At 66.2% G+C, this 18,165-nt stretch overlaps 2 protein-coding genes across 6 annotated transcripts; both read right to left on the bottom strand.

The window, feature by feature from the left end:
* Positions 1-294: 294 nt before the first annotated feature.
* GBA1 (glucosylceramidase beta 1) lies at positions 295-11,681 on the bottom strand. Of its 3 annotated transcripts, none has more exons than XM_064475385.1 (10): positions 4,084-4,346; positions 3,637-3,831; positions 3,408-3,554; positions 3,139-3,272; positions 2,623-2,795; positions 2,288-2,522; positions 1,241-1,465; positions 999-1,162; positions 788-913; positions 295-711 (listed from the first exon to the last, which is right to left on the bottom strand). In XM_064475385.1, the coding sequence occupies exons 1-10, from the start codon at positions 4,148-4,150 to the stop codon at positions 606-608; spliced, it is 1,572 nt and encodes a 523-aa protein (XP_064331455.1). In that variant the 5' UTR covers positions 4,151-4,346; the 3' UTR covers positions 295-605. The 3 variants fall into 3 exon arrangements, with proteins under 3 accessions (XP_064331455.1, XP_064331456.1, XP_064331454.1); XM_064475384.1 differs by lacking the exons at positions 295-711; positions 788-913; positions 999-1,162; ... (5 more) ...; positions 3,637-3,831; positions 4,084-4,346 and adding exons at positions 8,218-8,606; positions 8,719-8,844; positions 9,006-9,169; ... (5 more) ...; positions 10,745-10,936; positions 11,153-11,681; XM_064475386.1 differs by lacking the exon at positions 3,408-3,554 and having other exon boundaries at positions 4,084-4,345.
* Positions 11,682-11,744: 63 nt separating this feature from the next.
* Positions 11,745-18,083, bottom strand: ENTREP3 (endosomal transmembrane epsin interactor 3). 3 transcript variants are annotated; one of them, XM_064475376.1, is made up of 12 exons: positions 16,972-18,083; positions 16,225-16,281; positions 15,970-16,080; positions 15,657-15,782; positions 15,454-15,561; positions 15,113-15,273; positions 14,907-15,006; positions 14,735-14,798; positions 14,051-14,629; positions 13,718-13,786; positions 13,234-13,496; positions 11,745-12,637 (listed from the first exon to the last, which is right to left on the bottom strand). In XM_064475376.1, exons 1-12 carry the CDS (start codon positions 17,188-17,190, stop codon positions 12,467-12,469), a joined length of 2,028 nt encoding a protein of 675 aa, XP_064331446.1. In that variant the 5' UTR covers positions 17,191-18,083; the 3' UTR covers positions 11,745-12,466. The 3 variants fall into 3 exon arrangements, with proteins under 3 accessions (XP_064331446.1, XP_064331445.1, XP_064331447.1); XM_064475375.1 differs by having other exon boundaries at positions 11,750-12,637; positions 13,718-13,783; positions 14,735-14,819; positions 16,972-18,082; XM_064475377.1 differs by having other exon boundaries at positions 11,750-12,637; positions 14,735-14,819; positions 16,972-18,071.
* Between the last annotated feature and the right edge of the window lie 82 nt (positions 18,084-18,165).

Below are 18,165 nucleotides of genomic sequence, written 5' to 3'. Positions count from 1 at the left end.
CTGCTCTGGTGCAACAGGACATTTTGATTTAAAAAAAAAAAAAAAGAAAAAAAAGTAGGCTGGGGAAAACCAACGGCACATATGAAATGAATCAAGAGCTGGCGGGCGGCTGAGGCTCCAGCTGCAGCGATAAACAAGGCAGCCACATGTGGGCCACAGGGATGGAGCCCTCCGGGGCACCCCTCGCCCTTTGCCACCTCTCCGAGGAAAACCGAGCAATTTCTGAGAGCATAGAGGAAACACTGACGGGGACGGCACATACCGGAGGGAGCACGTCACGGCTTTACTTGGCGCCTGAGACACACGCGAAGGTTTCAAGGGAGCCACGTGTGGAAGCGTGGTCCAGGAGACGGCGCAGAGGAAGCTTTCAGGGAACTCGGGGGTGCCGGGGAGGGAGGGGCAAGGCTGGGAAGCACAGGAGCAGCAGCCCTGGCAGGACCCCAGTGCCAGGAGCACAGGCAACCCCTTGCACCAGGGGCAGGACCCCCAGTTCCTCCTTCGCCTCCAGCGCTGGCTCACCACCCGCTTCCACCATTGAAGGATGCTGGAAAGGGTGGGGGAAGAGCTGACCCCTGGAGACCCCCAGCCACTCAGTGCCACCCCCATCACTGCTGGTGCCACAGGTAGGTCTGGATGGAGTTGGCTGGAGCCACGGTCTCGATGAAACCAATGGCGGGGTCCCGGATCCCGAACGGCACGTCCCAGCCAAACCTGGGGGGCGAGAGGGGCTGAGCAGCCGCGGCTGAGCATTGCCCTGTGTCCCCCCCAGCCGGACTGCCCTGCTGACCTGTTGAGGACTACCAGGACGAGGGCCCCGTCGGGGCGCAGGACAGCCACGTGCTCCAGCTGACAGAAGAGGCATCGGCGGCTGCTGTGCAACCCCACGCGCCGGGAGCCCTCAGGGATGAACTTGCTGCAGGGGGAAGAGAAGGGAGATTGTGCCCCCGGTGTTGGGCTGGTGGCAGCACCTGAGCCCCCCCCCCCCAGCCCTGACCTACCTGAAATGCCCCAGGTGGTAGAACATGGGCTGCTTGTAGAAGATGTCCTTGCTGCTGTCCACGATGATGGGGCTGTCCACATAGTTCTTGACCCAGTTGGGGCCCCCCTCCGTGTCCAGGGCCAGGTTCCAGTCGGTCCAGCCAGCCACAAAGTGGTTCAGGACCTGGGCAGGTGGAGAAAGGGCTGAGCGGGGCCGAGCCAGGCCCCCAGCCCGGGCAGGCAGTGCCGGGGGGTGCCATACCGTCAGTATGCTGTGGCTGTAGCGGTCCCCTCGCTCCCAGCAGCCCAGGGACACGGAAAACCGCATGGTGAGGAAGCCGCTGCAGGCCTCCGTGTAGAGGAGAAAATGATCAGGGAAGAGCCTGTGGGTGGCCTCCAAGCTGCAGCTGGCTGGGATAACACTGTCCAGGTACCAGTGAACGCCCACGCCGGCGACATAGCGGGCAGCGGTGGCATTGCCCAGGACCTGGGGGGGGGGCAGAGGAGACGCCTCGCACCAGGGCCACCAGGGCCCTGAGCCCTGTGGGGATGGCCACACAGACCCCACATGCCAGCGGGGTCTCCTAGGGCCACCTGCCTCCCCTCTTGTCCCCTCCTGCTCCCATGCCTGCAGCCCCCTCCCTTCAGCACCCACACTCCAAGGAGCAAGCCACAAGCACCACCCCGATGTGGCTCCAGCACCTCACTGGGTACACAGCAATGGGGGTGTGTGGGCAGACGTGCCCCTCAGTGGTCTCCTCGCCCCCCGCGTGGCTCATGCTGCTGCCTGGCCCTCCCTCTGCATCCCCCCGCGGGGTGGTCTTGCACCATGGCCCTGCCTGATCTCGGGGTGCTGCCGGTTTGAGATGAGGGAGGGATGTGCTGCGCCCACCCCTGCAGCTTCAGCCTCACTTGAGGCAGGGGCAGGAGCACGTTTTCTTTCCTTTCCTTTTAGTTTAAGGTAATTCCCACAGACTGCTCTTCAGCATTGCACAGGGCCAGCTGAATCAGCCGAAACGCCGCTGGAGAAGGTGCTGGCGTGCCAGCAGCGCCTCTGCGCGCCGCTCTGCAGGAATCCAGGACGCGTATGCCACCTCCTGTCCCTGCTTCAGCCAGGCACACGCAGAGGCAGTTGCTACCGAATTAACCGGCTCCAGCTCGCTCTCTGGCAGGCCTGGTTTGCCCCCTGTGCTGTCTAGGGTTGGGAGCAGCTGCTAGCTTAATTTTCAGCTAAAACCCGAGGCTTGGGTGTGATACAAAGGGGAGGGAGAGGAAGGAGCTGGGCAGGGCAGCAGGCTTTGCTTTTCACCGCTTTGGCCCAGTGCAGGAGGTGGATGCGCTGGTCGTCCAGGATGATGAGCCGGGTGCGGTGGGGGCTGCGGGTCAGTGCAGGGCCCAGGTCGTGGACGATGAAGTCCCGCTGCTGCGCGGCTGTGAAGGTGATGGTGGGGAACTGGGGGGGCGTGAACAGCACTGTGTGGGGCTCGTTCTGTACCGTCACTGCCCAGAAGGTCACGTTGTGTTTGGCGTATTCGTCCAGGAACCTGGCGCAGGGAAGGTGGGGCAGCATCAGCCGCGCCTGCCCACTCTGTCCCTGCCCCAGCCCCTGCAGTCCTTAAGCGTCCCAGCCCCAAGGGACAGTACTTGATGAAGTAGTTGGCCCAGGTCTTGTGGTACTTGTCCCCCGCTTGCCCCTTCAGTGTCCCCTTCCCACGGACATCCTCGTTACTCTTCAGCCAGGCTGGGGAGGTCCAGGGGCTGGCGTAGAGCGACAGCGGCCGCCTGCTCATGGCTGAGGCTCGGTGCAGGAGGGGTATCTGCAGGAATGGGCAGAGGGACTGGCTCAGCTCCAGCTGCAGCCCCGTGAAACCACACAGACCAGCATGGGAGGAAGAGGAGTGCTCAAGGGACCTCTGTGGGAAACTGCAGCCTGTGAGCACCACCCCATGGCACAGCACCCCGGCCCCACACCCTGCCAGTGCCAGCCAGGATGCACCAGGACATGCCCTAGAGGAGGTGCCAGCTCCCACGGGCTGTCCCCACGCACCCTGCCACTGTGTGTGGGGTTTGGCAGCATCTGGTCATGGGGGTCCCAGCACATGCAGGAGCTCTGGTGGTAAAGGGGACAAACTGCTGGTGGCAGTGGCTTCAGCCTCCCACCTTCATCTTCACATCCTCCTCCGCCAGCTTGAAGTGCTTCAGCTCAAAGTCATGGGGGACATCGTCGTAGCTGTAAGGGTGCGTGGAGAAGTCACTGCAAGCCATGGGGAGCCGGATGAGGTTGTACTCAATCCCTGAGGAGCAGGAAAGGCATAAAGCAGCACTGGAGCAGGCACCCAGGTGATGGGTGTCCCAGCAGCAGGGACAGGCACAGCTGCCTCCAGGGACCACATGAGCTGCCCCACACCGCTGGTGCCTTCATTGCTCACCGTTCTCGGAGAAGTAGGAGCGCAGCAGGTTGTCCTGGGCCAGCTGTGACAGTCCCATGATGTTCAAGGCAGCAGCATCGGAGAGGGACCCACCAAAGCCCTTCACATGCTGGTACAGCGTGGAGATGTTGAGTGTCAGCAGCAGCCCTGCAAGGGAGACTCTGGCTCAGCTCAAGGTGCCCGGGCATCCTGCGCTGGCACCCACCACCCACCTGGCCACAGCAAGTACCTGGGGTGTGCAGGAGGCTGTGCTGGAAGCTCCCCTCGCTGCGCTCCAGCCGCTTGCCGGCCTTGCTGCTCTCGTACTTGACGTAGGTGCCCGGGGCCGGCAGGACCACGGGGTCCAGCGTGTCGCAGTACGTAGCGTTGCAGACGCACACCATGGCATCACGGCCAAAGTACTTGGGGCTGCAGGGCTGGGCGCCTGGGGGGCACGGGCAGGGTGGGGGCAGCTGCCGGCACGGGGGCGGGTCCCTGCCAGAGCTCTCCCATCCCAGGGTGGGGGACAGGTGGGCTTGCCCCGGGGTGCTGCCTCTGCCCCCGTGCTCCGCACCCCGTCACCTCCCCGGGCACCCCGGGTCCGGCGCTGCCCCAGGGCTCCTGGCCCTGTCCCCAGGCACCCCACTGCCCAAGCCATGCTGCCCCATTGCCACCCCCGTGACGTCCCTGCGCTCACCTGCAGCCTGCGGCACCGCCTGCAGCAGCAGCGGCAGCAGCCAGCCCAGGATGCCGACCGTCCCCATGGCCCCTCCACGTCCCCACAGCTCCAGCGGGTCCCGGGGAGCAGAGCCTGCGAGTGGGGGCACCCTCAGCCAAGGCAGGCGTGGGCGCAGGAGGGGGTGTAGGGGCAGGCTGTGGTCCCCAGCTGGATCAGCACCATCTCTGCCCCTGCTCCTCCTTCCACTGCCAGGGACCTCCTGCGACACCCTCCGTCCTCCCCCTCCCTGCAAAGACCCTTGCCTTTCAGGAAGGTGAGGTGGGTCCATCCCTCCCCATGAGCCTATAGCCCACCCACCTCCGCCCCGGCTGCTCCCCAACCTGTGCTGCCACTAGCCCTCCTCCTCCTCGTGCGGCTCCAGCCTCCCCACCTCACCTTTACAGGGAACTGCTTCAAGACCTCCCTCTGCAGCACACCCTCTCCCACCCCCACAGCTCCTCCTTGTTCTCCTCCCGGCCATACCTACCGCTGGCATTGGACCCAGACCATCGTACATCTCCTCACCATGGGGCCAGAGCAGGGGAACAGCCTTCTGCTGCCATGCAAGGACATCAGCCCCCGGGGAGGCGGGATGGGGACATCATGCTGGCAGCTCTGGCTACCCGAAAGGCCCCACCAGCACAGGGAGATGGAGCACGGGGCACTCACTGCAATGCCCTGAAGGGAGAGCTTTGTCAGGCACGGTCCTGATGAATCCCTGAAAGCACAGCAGAGCCCATAGGCAGGCTCACAGCACTGTAAATTGTCCTGCTAATGAGCTCTAACAGTACCGTGGGTGATGTACCCTTGTCATTCACCCCAGTCCTCCTGTTACCCCCAAGAGCTGCTGTGGCCTTGCACCCAGCGTGGGGAGGGTCCAGGACCCCCAGGTGAGGATGGCAAATGCAGCCGCGCAGCCTGGTGTGGCAAAACGACCTGCCAGGTGCAGCCACGCAGGAGCCGGGGCCGCTGCCTGGTCTGCCCAAGCCTTTTGCATTGCTCGCCCTACCTCAGCACGCACCATGGGAGGCGGCGGCGGTAGCAGCAAGCTGGCAAGTGCCCCAGCTCCTGCACGGCCAGGGCTGCCCTCTGGCCCCCAGCAATGGCAGCCAGGGCTGCGCTGCCGAGTCAGACCCACGGAGGGGAACCCACTGCCCTGACACCAGCCACGCCAGAAGCAGAGCTCTGCTCCTCTGTGCCTGGCGACAAACCACTCCGGGAGCGCTCCTTGCTCTTCCAAGAGCAACCAGCCCAGCCCAAAGAGCCAGAGCTGAACCAGGCTGGCTTACCCAGGCGCACAGACAGCGCCTGGTCCTGGTCACGTCACCCGGGACATGCCTGATCCCGTGGACAAACGTGCACGCATCCATCGCTGCGGGGATGCCCTCGGCATCTCTCCGCAGGGGTGGCCCAGGGGGCCAGAGAGCAGCCAGCTCCCAGCCACCCTTCCGCCTGCCCAAGAGCATCAAACACGGGGGCTCGGAGTTTCCCTCCATAGGGTTAAACCACTCTGTTAGTGCTCCCTCTCCAGGTGGAGCAGCACTTCATGACTCATTTTCTCCTTTTCTGGCATATCATATACAGCTGTGGGGCAATTCAATTGATCAAAGTTCTTCCTAACCTCCAGCACTGCCCTGACACAGTCCTGCACCTCTGCCTGCCACGTGGGGCCAAGCCATGGGGCGCCCGGGCCAGCTGCCACTGGGGAAGGGGCAGATGGGGCTGGGCAGCCCCCAGTTACGACTCATGGGGTAAACAGGCAGCCCCAGAAGGAAGCTCCTGGCACTGTCCCTCTGCCTCATGGGTCTCCCACCCCCAGCTATGACTAACGTGTCAGCAGGCTGCTACACCCAGGCTAATAAGCCCCAGTTTTGGGGGGAGATTAATAGGTCAGCCCCTGCTGCCCCACGATGAGAAGCTGCCTCCTGGCCCACTGCCAGCCACCCAGGATGCCCCATATGCCCTTTCCCTCCCCATTTCATAGTCTGGCTCTGCCTGCCCCCCCACCTGGCCAGAGCCCTGCAGCTGGCTTGGGTCCCTGCAATCCCCACAGCTCCCGGGAGCAAAAACACTGCGGAGGCTGCTGGAGCTCATCCCTATCAACACCAGCTGATAAGAACTTCCTGCTGAGCAGGAAAAGTGAGACCCAGGGGAAGGGTAACGCCTCAGCATGGGAGATGCTGGGTAGCCCCACCAAATCCTCTCAAAGCTATTTCTTGCTGCTGCTCCCAGCACACAGGGGTTTCTCATGGTCTCATGGTGTTCACAGACCTGCCCCGCAGTTGGTGGAGAAGCCTGGGGGGTGAATTTTGTCCCTTAGCCAGGCCAGTAGGGATGGGGACTCTGGGAACACAGAGCTGGGGCTGAGCCGCTTTTATGGGGATTGCGACTCCAAAAACATTGGTGCCACAGCAGGAGCCAGGTGCCCAGAGCATCGATGCAGCATTGCAGCAGCAGCTCAGGCTCCAGCGTCCTGCCAGGCAGCTGGACGCCAGGCCTGAGCATGGGGAGACCCAGCCCTTGCTGGTGGTCACTGCTTCCAGAGCAGCTGCTGGGGCACCCTGTCCTCCCAGCCCCAGCAACCACCAGCCAGGGTGCACCCCAAAAATGAGCTAAGGCTTTGCACAAGAATCGATGAGCCAAGCCCAACAACTTGGAGGATTCACCTGCCCTCAATTAAACCTAGAGCTAGTCGGTCCTTCAGAGCAGAGCACAGGGCCAAGGACGTGTGTCCCAGGACGATTCAGCATCCAGACATCGGCTTTTATTACCAGGGCTGGTAAAACGTTAAAAGAAGTTGGTAAGTAAGATGCTGGAAGAGAGAGGCGTGGAGGAGCAGTCGTGCCCCCCAGCACAAGGATGCTGGGAGCGGGGCTCGCTGTCGCTGTGATCCTGGAGAAATATTTCCCTCTTGTGGACAAACGCAAACAGCCTCTGGGCAGGAGCGGGATGTTTATACCCCTCTGCAGAGCCAGCTCTCCCCAGGACTCGGGCACCGCCCGCCCCGCGGTGCTGAAGGGTCCCAGGGCTCCCGCTCCCAAGACAGTGTCCCGGTGGCACCGTGGCGCAGAACATGCCAGCTTCCCAGGGTGCCCGTCGTGCACTTAGGCACCACCCCGGGTGCTGCTGGAGCCGGCGCTGGGCTGTGCCGAGCCCACGCAGCGTTGCTGCTGTCAGTCTTGATAGCATCCCTGGGCCACGTCCCGCCTGCCTCGACCTGGCTGACCTCGACCAGCCCAGCACCCTGCCTGCAATCATGACCTCCCTGGCCTACTCCCCCGCTCAGCACACCCTCCAAGCTCCCTCCTTCCTTCCTGGGTGTGCCCGCACTCAGCACCCACTCCTGGCCCCATGCCCGCTTGCTCAAGCTGCCCTGGCTCCGCAGTGGGTGCTGAGCCCCTGGTGCACCCTGAACCTCCTTGTTGCAGCGGGGACCGCTCTGCCCCATCCCCGCAGGAGACAGCACACCCCAGTGCAGGGCTGCTGCAGCCTGGCCACCACCCCTCTCCCTGCAAAGCCCCAGCAGAAGCTTGCAGATACCCTGAACCCATCCAGAGCTGGCTCATGCTCTGAGCCCACCATGCTGCGATGCTCCTGGAGCTGCTTCTGCCTCCAGCCCCCACCTTGGGGAACACCCTGCACTGGGTGAGATGTGATCCACACAGCCCAGCACTGGGGTGTGAGTGGCTCCAGCTTGGCAGGAAAAGCATGGAAAACTGAAGCTTGGTCACCAAGGCGGGTGTCCAGGCACTTCACCACCACTCCTGCTCCAGGACCCAGAGCATCTGCAATGCAAGGTAAATCCTGAGCTGCCTGTTGGTCCCTAAACCTGTCCACAAAGGCAGTGGGAGAGCACCCAGGCTCGGCTCACACCTCTGCCAGGCAGCACATGCTTGAAACTGGGAGCAGACTGGTGCTTGGAGCACGGGCCCGGCCGGATAGGCCCTGCTGCGAGTTGCAGGGGGGTGGAGCGCAGAGAGCGGCCGCCCCACAGAGCTCCAGGTGCTCTGCACTGCTCTTGGGACTCCTGCGGGCTCCGTGCCTGGGCAGGACCCAGCCTCAGTGCCTGGGAGCAGGGGAGGGACCTGGACGTTTCTCTTCTGGCCGCAGACAGAGAGGCAGCATCAGCATTTAATATCAAAGCAGCAGAAAACAGCGTTCACAGCCTGTGGGATCTCCACCTGGAGGGGTGCTGGAGCCCCCGGCCCTCCTGTGCACGCACAGCACTCCCTGGCCCAGCTCACTCCTCCAGCTTGCCCGAGCGCTCAGCTCCGTCATGGTGAAGACAGTGGTGAGCCACCTCCTCTGCGCTTCCAGCTCCAAGCCCACAGGCAGCACAGGGCTGCTCTCCTGGCTCGCTCGGCCCGGCCCCTGGCCAGCCACGGGCGCCCCAGCCCTGTCACTGCCGCTGCCAGAGGTAGGTCTGGATGGAGCTGGCCGGAGCCACGGCTGTGATGAGGCCAACCGTATCAGCCAGCCCGAAGGTGACATTCTGCGGGGACCTGGAGGGTGAGGAGCAGCGGGGTCAGCCCTGCAGCAGCTCCGGAGCACCAGTAGTGCACAAGGCCCAGCAGGACGGGGTCTCATGCTTGTGGGCCGGGCTGCAACACTCACCGGTTCAGAACCACCACCACCACGGCACCGTCGGGGCGCAAGAAAGCCGTGTACTCCAGGTCCATCTTCTTGGACTCTTTGGAAGCGACGAGCCCCACACGCTGGGAGCCCTCAGGGATGAACTTACTGCATGAGCACAAACAAGAAGCAACCCCATGAAGCGAGTCAGACCCCAGAAGAGCTCCTCTCCTGACAAACCTGCCCTGCTCCCCTCTTGACAAGGCACTACTAAAACCATGGAGCTGGAGCCCAGACAGTTGAGAGCATGATGGGGGACCCTGACCCACCTGAAATGCCCCAGGTGGTAGAACATGGGCTGCTTGTAGAAGATGCCTTCACTGGTGTCCACGATGACAGGGCTGTCCACATAGTTCTTGACCCAGTTGGGGCCCCCCTCCAGGTCCAGGGCCAGGTTCCAGTCGGTCCAGCCGACCACAAAGTGGTTCAGGTTCTGCAACAGGTCAGCCCACACGTCTGCCCAAGGAGCGGGGTGCCCACGGGAGAGGGAGTGCACCGGCAGCCCTCTCCGGGAGTCACTGCACAGGGTGACATGGGGGCCTCACCGTCAGGATGCTGTGGCTGTACTGGTTTCCCCGCTCCCAGCAGCCCAGGATCACGTCCCTCTCCCAGAAGTGGGCCCCGATGCACGCCTCTGTGGCCAGGATGTAGTAGTCAGGGAAGAGCTCATGAGTGGGCACCACTGTGTCCTGTATGGGACCGATGAAGTCCAGGTACCAGTGGATGCCGATACCGTGGACGTAGCGAGCTGCCTCTTCATCCTCCAGAACCTAGCAGGGAGAAAAAAAATCAGGCACCACTGGGTTCTGTGGGGCAGAGCCACCGCCTCAGCCCAGGAAGTGGCGCTGAGTCCTCTGCCGGGACGTGGTGCACCAGAGGGGCTGCGGCTCTGCCCCAGCTCGCCCTGCTGGCGCACTCACCACTTTGGCCCAGTGCGGGAGGTGGAGCCGGTTGTCATCCAGGATGATGAGCTGGACGTGCTGGTGGGAGCTGTTGGCCAGCGCAGGGCCCAGGTCTCGCGCGATGAAGTCCCGCTGCTGCTCAGCTGTGAAGCCCAGGCACTGAAAGGGGTAGTTGTTGATCAGCCCGGCTGAGGGCTCGTTCTCCGCCGTCACTGCCCAGAAGGTCAGGTTGTGCTTGGCGTACTCATCCAGGAACCTGGGCACACGGGAGAGGGGTGAGCCATGGGGTCTCCTCAATGCCACTGCTAAGGATCCCCTGGGCATCCCCCCATCCTCTCACCCCTGGCACTACTTACCGTACGAAGTAATTCGCCCAGGTCTTGTGGTACTTGTCCCCTGCCTGCCCCTTCAGTGTGCCCTTCCCCACAAAGGATTCGCTGGTCTTCATCCAGGTTGGGGAGGTCCAGGGGCTGGCGTACAGCGACAGCGGCCGCTTGCTCATGGCCAAAGCTCGATGCAGGAGGGGTATCTGCAGGAGGGGACAGAGGGACCACCTGAGCTGAGCCCATGTACCCCCACCACCACCTTCCCACCCCCCGGCTCCCTCCCACCATTCACCTTCAGCTTCACGTCCTCATCTCGCAGGCTGAAGTGGGTGAGCTCATAGTCAAAGGGAACATCGTCGTAGGTGTAGGCATGGAGGGAGAAGTCGCAGCTGGCCATAGGGAGCCGGACAAGGTTGTACTCCAGCCCTGTCAAGCACAGTGGGGTGGGATGGGCAGAGGTGGGCAAGGAGACAGGAGAACTTCAAGCCCTGCCAGCTCCTAGGCAGAGGCCCATGTGGTCTCCATCACCAACCCTCCCACCTCCCCTGATGTTCTCACCTTCCTCAGAAAAGTATGAGCGCAGCAGGTGATCCTGGGCTGTTTCTGGCAGGGAAAGGATGTTTATAGCAGCTGCGTCGGTCATGGAGCCACCAAATCCCTTCACCTTCTGGTACCGCTGCGTCGTGTCCACAGTCAGGACAAGATCTGTACGGAGAGAAGGCGGTGTGACAGCAGGTCGCAGGCAGGGTCCAGCCTGTCTCTGCCGGCCACAGCAAGTACCTGGGGCGTGGAGGACGCGCTGGAAGCTCCCCTCGCTGCGCTCCAGCCGCTTGCCGGCCTTGCTGCTCTCGTACTTGACGTAGGTGCCCGGGGCCGGCAGGACCACGGGGTCCAGCGTGTCGCAGTACGTGGCATTGCAGACGCACACCATGGCATCACGGCCAAAGTACTTGGGGCTGCAGGGCTGGGCGCCTGGGGGGCACGGGCAGGGTGGGGGCAGCTGCCGGCACGGGGGCGGGTCCCTGCCAGAGCTCTCCCATCCCAGGGTGGGGGACAGGTGGGCTTGCCGCGGGGTGCTGCCTCTGCCCCCGTGCTCCGCACCCCGTCACCTCCCCGGGCACCCCGGGTCCGGCGCTGCCCCCGGCCCCTCGGGCACCCCCACCCCACTGCCGCCGCCCCCGCGCTCACCTGCGGCCCGGTGCGCGGCCAGCAGCAGCAGCAGCAGCCGCCAGCCCAGGGCGCCGGTCGCCCCCATGGCCTCGCTGTGGCCCCCGGCGGGGCCCGGGGCGCAGGGCCTGCAAGCAGCCACACCGTCGAAGCCTCCCGTCCCGGTGGCACCCTCAGCCGGTGCCGACCGCGCTGCCTGCCCGGCCTACCCCGCAGCCCCGGGGCCGCTGCCGGCCTCGCCTTTAAGGGCTCCCGTGCTTCCCGTCCCGCCCACGCCCGGGGCGCCGGTGCAAGAGCGGCACCGGCACTGGGCGGGCCGGGCCCGCTCCCGCCGTCTTGCTCAACCGGGGCCCGGCCCTACCCCAGCGACGGTAACGGCGCCGCAGACCCGGGGGAGCCGCCCTGCCGGCGGGGCCGCTCGCCCCCTGCCCGGCGGGACCCCGGGGGGCGCAGGCGGGCACCGGGCGCCGTCCCGCTGGGGCAACGCGCTGCGTGCTCGCCGCCCCCCGCCCCGCGCGGACCCGCCACCGGGGACCCGGGCGCCCGGTGCCCCACCCCGCCGCTCACGTGACCGGTCAGCTGACCCGCCCGCCCCGCCCCGCCCCTTCCCCTCGGCGCCACCGGCCGCTGGGCCCCGGGCGGGCGGCGACCACCTTTATTCGGTCTCTAGCGAGGGGCAGCGCGGCTGCGAGCGCCGCGGGACCGGCCCCGCAGCGCGTCCCCGGGCGCAGCCGGGCGAGGGAGCGGGCACGGCCAGCGCGAGGGACCGGGGACCGGGCACGGCCGGTGCGGGCCGGGGCGGAGGGGCTGGGCAAGGGGCGGGCGCAGCTGGCGCGGGCGACAGGCACGGCCGGTGAGGGGGGAGACGGGGGACAGGCACGGTGGGTCGGGGGACGACAGGCACGGCCGGTGCGGGGCAGGGGGGGGACACAGGGGACAGGCGTGGCCGCCCCCGGGTACAGGCACGGCTGGCACAGGGGACAGGGCGGGGGACAGGCACAGCCAGCGCAAGGGGGGCAGGGCAGGGGACAGGCACGGCCATCCCAGGGCAGAGGCATGGCTGGCACAGGGACAGGCACAGCCGGCACAGGGGACAGGGCAGGGGACAGGCGTGGCCACCTCAGCCCCCCAGCAGACACCCCAGGGGACCAGCCCCTTGCCCTGGCCCTGCCTGGGGAAGGGGCTCTGAAGAGGCCCCAGGGCAGCAGCGCATGGCCCAGCCCCGCAGGGCAGCAGCAATGTCTGAGGGCCATGGCCCGGAGTGGGACACCCATCTCTGCACCAGGACGCTGGGAGGGTCCCCGCAGAGGCTGCGCCGTGGCTGGGGGAGCACAGTCAGAGGACGCTCTCCTTGCAGGTCCCGCTGAGGCTCCGCGGGCGGCTGCGCTCCAGCCGGCGGGCGGACAGGAGCCGGCGCAGGGATGAGGTCGAGCTCAGGTCCCCGCAGCTCTGCAGGTGGATGCCTTCATGGGACCGCTCTGCTCCCGGCCAGGCACTCCAGGGAACCTGCAACCCCACAGGGACAGGCTGCAGCTGCGCAGGTGGCACCCCTGCCCACAGCACCCCACGCTCACCTCCCCACGGGATGGCCTGTGCTCTAGGGCCAGCCAGGCAGACATGCAGGACAGGACAGCAGGGGTGGCGAGGGATGGCGGAACTGTTTGTCACGCGCATATGCTGTCATTAAGGAGGGGTTCCTGTCAGGGCCTCCTGGGCTGTGCAAGGTCTCCAGCATCCCGTAAACCAAGGCTGGGATATCCCAGCGACTGCCTCCGGGCTGTGGTGACTCAGGGCCAAAGCCAAAGCCGTTGCGACACAAATGATTTTCCCACTCGGAGCTATGGTGGGGGCCAAGAGAAAGGGGCTGTTACGCCAAGAAGGGCTGGGCGAGGACAGTGCTGAAGGAAGGAGGTTCTGCCTGCAGCCCCTGCCTACAGCTGGGGTGCCCACACCATGGGGTGCATGGCAGGGGAACGGAGACCCCAGAAGGGCTAACGTGAAGGTGCTGGTGGGGACCAGAGGGTAGGAGAGGGTGTGGGTGGGTCTCCCCGGGAAAGGGGAGCTGCCCTGTCCCCTTGGGCATGGTGGCTGCCAAAGCTCACCTGCTTGTGACCCTGGGAGCTGTGCCCAGGCACCTCCACACCAGCTGCTGGGCTGCGCTTGGGTCTCTGCAGGAACCTGGCCACTAGCCCACGGGTGCCCCGGCAGACCTTCAGGTCCCCCAGGGAGCGGGTCGTCGTCTTTGACAGCTGCTGCGTCACCTTCTTGGAGGGCAGCAGCTTGCTCTTCCCTGCCGAGCCAGCCCGGAGCAGCAAGGGGGAGTCACAGTGCGAACGGCGGAGCAGGCAGGCCTCCGAGCACAGCCCTGTGGGGATGCTGCCATCAGATGCCAGGACACTGCTCCCAGTGGGACCTGTCCTGCGGCCTCTGGGGGTCCCATCTCCCCATCTGGTGGGAAGGGTACCCACCACAGGTCTCCAGTGTCCCAGCCCCAATGGGGTGAGTCCAATCCCCAAAGGGCTGCAGAAGCATTCCCCACACCCTCCCCACTTCTCTGTATATCCCTGTACAACCCAGTGCCCTGACCTGCATCCGCAGAGGAGTTGGACATGGTGTCGTCCAGTGCTTTGGTATAAATTACTTCCCTGAAATCTGCTGGGAACGGAAAGAGCATGCTGAGGCTTTGGCAGCGCCCCCAGCACCAGTCCCAGCAGCACAACCCGCCCAGTACCCACCTCCTCCCAGCCCAGCAGCCCCCACCTGTACCCCCCCAATTCCCCTGGGACAGCTGCCCACCTCAGACTCGCTCTAATCCTGCCAGGCCATGGAGAAATACATCCAAGACCTGTGGCACATCCCAGCTGCACCGGTCAGACACAGCCATATGCACATCCCCGACATGCAGCCATTGCCACCTACCAGCATCACCGGCTGTTAGGACACCGGGGTCACTGTGTGACCTCATGAGCAGGCGCTGGCTCAGCCCCGGGGCTGGGGATGAGGGGCAGGAGGTCTCGCTGTTGCGTCGTGGGTGGCAGAGGCGCCCAGCGCCGGGCCCCGTGGGGCAGCCACCCCCACGGCCCTGCAGTGAGCCCTTCTCCTTGAGCCGCACCTCGGGGAAGCAGGGGCCAACGCAGCGGGCCAGCCCCTCCAGGCGATTGCAGCTGTGGGTCACGGCTCCCCCCACCAAGATGCCGTTGTGGCTGGGCTCTGCTGTGGAGCAGGAGTAGGAGCGCTCCCCCCGCACCCGGGGCTGTGGCACCTCCTCGAAGGGCCCCTGCAAGCCCAGCGTGGGGCTGCGCGCGTGGTGGCTGCACTGCACGCAGTCCACGCTCAGGCAGTAGTCCGCGCGGCTGCGCTGGATGGAGCGGAAGAGGACGTAGTCCACGGAGCGCATGGAGCCCTGCAGCTCCAGCAGGCACGAGTCCTCCGAGGGGCTGCTGTCCCCGGGGATGTCCATGATCTCAGACATGATCAGGGACCCGCTGTCCATAGACACTGCAAGCAGCAGAGTGGGCGTGGGTGAAGAGCTGGTCCCCCCGCGGCCCCTCTCCCATCCTGCTGATGCTCCCAGCCCGAGGTGCGCCTATGGCGCACGCTCACCTTCTCCGCTGAGCACGATGGAGGGGACACGGTCGCAGGTGCAGGCGTGCGAGCCGTCCGTCAGCTGCGAGTCAAACAAGGTGGCCTGTGGGACAGTGCAGTCAGGGCTTGGGCAGAGCAGGAGCCCAGCGCTGCCTGGCCATCCCCTGCCCGCAGCCCCACCGTCTCCCACCTGGCTGTCGCCTCGCAGCCCCATCACTGTCTCATAGGAAGGGGGGAAGTCAGTTGGGTAGAGGGGCACAGGGCTGTCCATGGAGCCATTGTAGGTGATGCTGCGGAAGCAAGAGCAGAAAAGCCGTGTTGGGTGGGTTGAAGCCTGCCTGGGGGCAATGGGCCCCCCACTCCTGCACCACGGTGGCCCCGCTCCCAGCAGGGTACCTCTGCGCATCAGTCTCGGAACTGCAGGTGTACTCGGGCGGGTAGTAGGGGGGTGGCGGCACTGGGGGCACGAACTCCTCGAAGTCCATCATGCTCTGCAGAAAGGTGTTGGGGGGGGACGTGCATTCCAGTGTCACAGAGCTTGAGCGCTGAGGGACCAGCTGCAGGGAGAGGAGGGAGAGCTGGGACCCCCTGCTCAGAGATCCAGCAAGGGACGTGTGTCCTGGGACTTAATCTACATCCAGCTGGGGCCAGGACCTGCTCTGGCATCCTGGGCCCCCCCCAGCCTGTGAGAGCTGGTCCCCTGCCCTGTCTGCTCCTGGGCCAGGGCTGGGACTCACCACATGGACGATGTCAAGGGACAAGATCTGGATGCAGCACACAACAGCAGAGAGCGTGCAGATGATGGTGGAGAAGATAGTCAAGCCGCAGACGCTGAAGAGGAGATCCTGGGGAGGAGCAGGGTGAGCTGCAGATGCCCACAGAGCATGGCAGGGTGGATGGCCCCTTCCCAGGGAGCCCCCGGCCCCCCCGGATCCCCAACCTTCAGTGCCACACGGATGCTCCAGCAGTCAGGGTTGGGGAACATGGTCAGCATCTCGCTCTGCTGGCTGCAGGAGGCCGGCAGAGGCTCTGAGTGGGCCTGGCAGCAGACACATGAGTCCCTCTCCTGGGGACAAGGAACACCATGAGGGACCTCCAGATGCCATGCCCTCCCCTGAGAGCCACCCATGCCTCCCGCCACCAGCCCCCTGCTCCACAGCTCCCCATGTCCCTAGAGCCCTGCAGCCAGGGACGAGGTGCATTGAGCTGCCTGGGCATGCGGGAGCACTGCAGCCGCCCCCAGCCAGCCTCACCCTCTCACAGGCCTCCAGGGACTTCACCAGCTGTGCGTTCTGGCAGGACAGGATGGACCCGGCGAGGCTCAGCATGACGCCCAGCACCGACAGCAATGTGAAGAAGGTGATCTGCAGCAGGGAGGAGAGGGGTTGCCAGCCGGGCAGGGTTGCAGAGCAGGGAGCCAACACATGTGGCTGCACATCTGGGGGTATGTGGGCTGCATGGTCCCCCCACGCTGCCTTCCCCGGCCTGGACCCCCTCCCAACACCTACCACCAGGGTGAGTGGCCGCTTCCAGGAGACGATGCCGACGAGCCCAGACAGAGCCAGCTACAGAAGCACAAGCCCAGGAATGAGGACGGGGAGGGGTCTCTGCCAGGCAGTGGGGCCCTGAGCAGCACCTGCGCTTGGTCAGAGCCCCCCCAAGCCCTGCAGGCCTGGAGCCAGCCCAGGAGCCTCAGGGCCGTAGGGGCAGCCTCAGCTCCACAAGCCTGGAGAAACTGCTGATTCAGGGCACTGGAGAGCCTGGGGACTGCAGGCAGCTCCACGCCGGGCAGTGAACCTGGGCTGGCATCTGTGCCATGGGGTTCCTGCAGGGGACCCCAGGCCTGCCAGAATCCTGCCCTCACCCCATGTACACGGCAGGCAAAGCATCCTGCCGCTTGGCTCGGGAGCAGGGCAGGGCTGCCCGGTCCCCCGCCCTGTCACCACTGCAGCACCCCACACAGCCCTCCCTGCCTGCGGCTGCACAAACCTGCTCAGGGTTTGTCACCTCAACGCACACTCCAGATAACCGCCCCCCACCGCTCCGGGGGTCCCCATCCCTCACACAGTCACCCTGAGGGAACCCCCAGGATTCTCCCACAATGCACCACGGCAGCCACGGGCAGATGGTGGGGGAGCAGCGGGGCTACACTCTCCTGGGACTGGCAGCAAATTCAGCATCCAGGGAGCTGTATGGACCCAGCAGAGCAGTTCTGTGCCAGACCCCTCCACATGCTCCCCCGGCCCCAGACTCACCGAGAAGCCTGCCCAAGACGGGCAGGAGTGCCGGATCTTGGCAGAGGGCGTGATGGTGGCTGCCACCAGGCTGAAGGTGACAATCAGGACACCCAGGATCACTTGGATGAAGCCCAGCACCAGCAGGATCTGCAGCCAGGTCCGCCGGACACGAAGGTGGGTGAGGCTGCGGGATGTGCGGCCGGTCAGCGAGCGGCTGGAGTCGCTGGGGGAGGGCATGGCTGCCCCGGGTGGCGAGCAGGGGCGGCCGGCCCCAGGGCCCCGGGGCAGCCGGTGGCACCGCGCCAGGACGGGGCCGGCCCGGGGGAAGCAGGAACGGATGCTCTGCGGGAACGGGCCGGGCTCCACCTTCCACCTCCCGGAGGATGCTGACGGCGGCTCTTCCCTGTCCCCTGGGATGGGTGCTTCGGGCAGCGCCCGCCGCCACACGGGACCCGGGGTCCCCAGAAGCTCCGCGGGGTGTCCTGGGAACAGAACCGGCCTCACCGGTACCTTCGCATCCCGGCCAGAGAGCTGGCCTAGGGCTCCCGGCCGGAGGCCGAGCGTGGCCCCGGAGCTTGCTCCTTTCTCGCCGTCCCTCGAGCGCCGGGCCCCCGCCGGGGGGTCATGCCGCCCTGCCGAGGCCGAGAACCGCCGCCCGGGACGCGGCGCCCGAGCCAGGCCGCCGGTCCCCGGGGCAGCGCCGGCAGTCGGGAGCCGCGGGCCGGGCAGCGGGCGAAGGTCCGGCCGCCGCCCAGGAGCATCGTCCGCGGGCAGCGGGCGCAGGGGCCGGGGCGCCCGCGGGGGCGGAGAGGGGGGGGGGATCCCGCTGCCGGGAGCGCCCCCGGCCCCGGCCGCTACCGGCGGGCTCGCCGCCCCGCGGCCCCCAGCCCCGGCGCCGCGCGGAGCTGCTGGCGGGGACGCCCGGGCGGCGGGATGCTGCGCGGAGCGCGGCCGAGCATCGCCCCCCCGCCGAGCCCCGGCGGCTGCCTCCGGGATCCCCGCCCCGCCGGGGCCGGTGCGGCGGGGCCGCAGCCCGGTGGCCGCGCCCGCGGCTGCAGCAGGAGGCGGGCGGCGGAGCGGGCGCGCCCTCGGCGTAGGGCAGCTCCGGGCGCGCTCCCGCCGCCGCCGCGCCCGCCCCGCAGCACGCCGGGAGCCGTAGTGCGGTCCGCCCCGCCGGGAGGCTCCGGTGCCCTCCCCCGCCCCGGCGCTCCC

This window comes from Phalacrocorax carbo, chromosome 28, assembly GCF_963921805.1.
Source record: "Phalacrocorax carbo chromosome 28, bPhaCar2.1, whole genome shotgun sequence".
NCBI classification, from domain to species: Eukaryota; Metazoa; Chordata; class Aves; order Suliformes; family Phalacrocoracidae; genus Phalacrocorax; species Phalacrocorax carbo.
The sequence above is the reverse complement of the archived record's forward strand: the minus strand, read 5'-3'. Positions and strand labels throughout refer to the sequence as shown.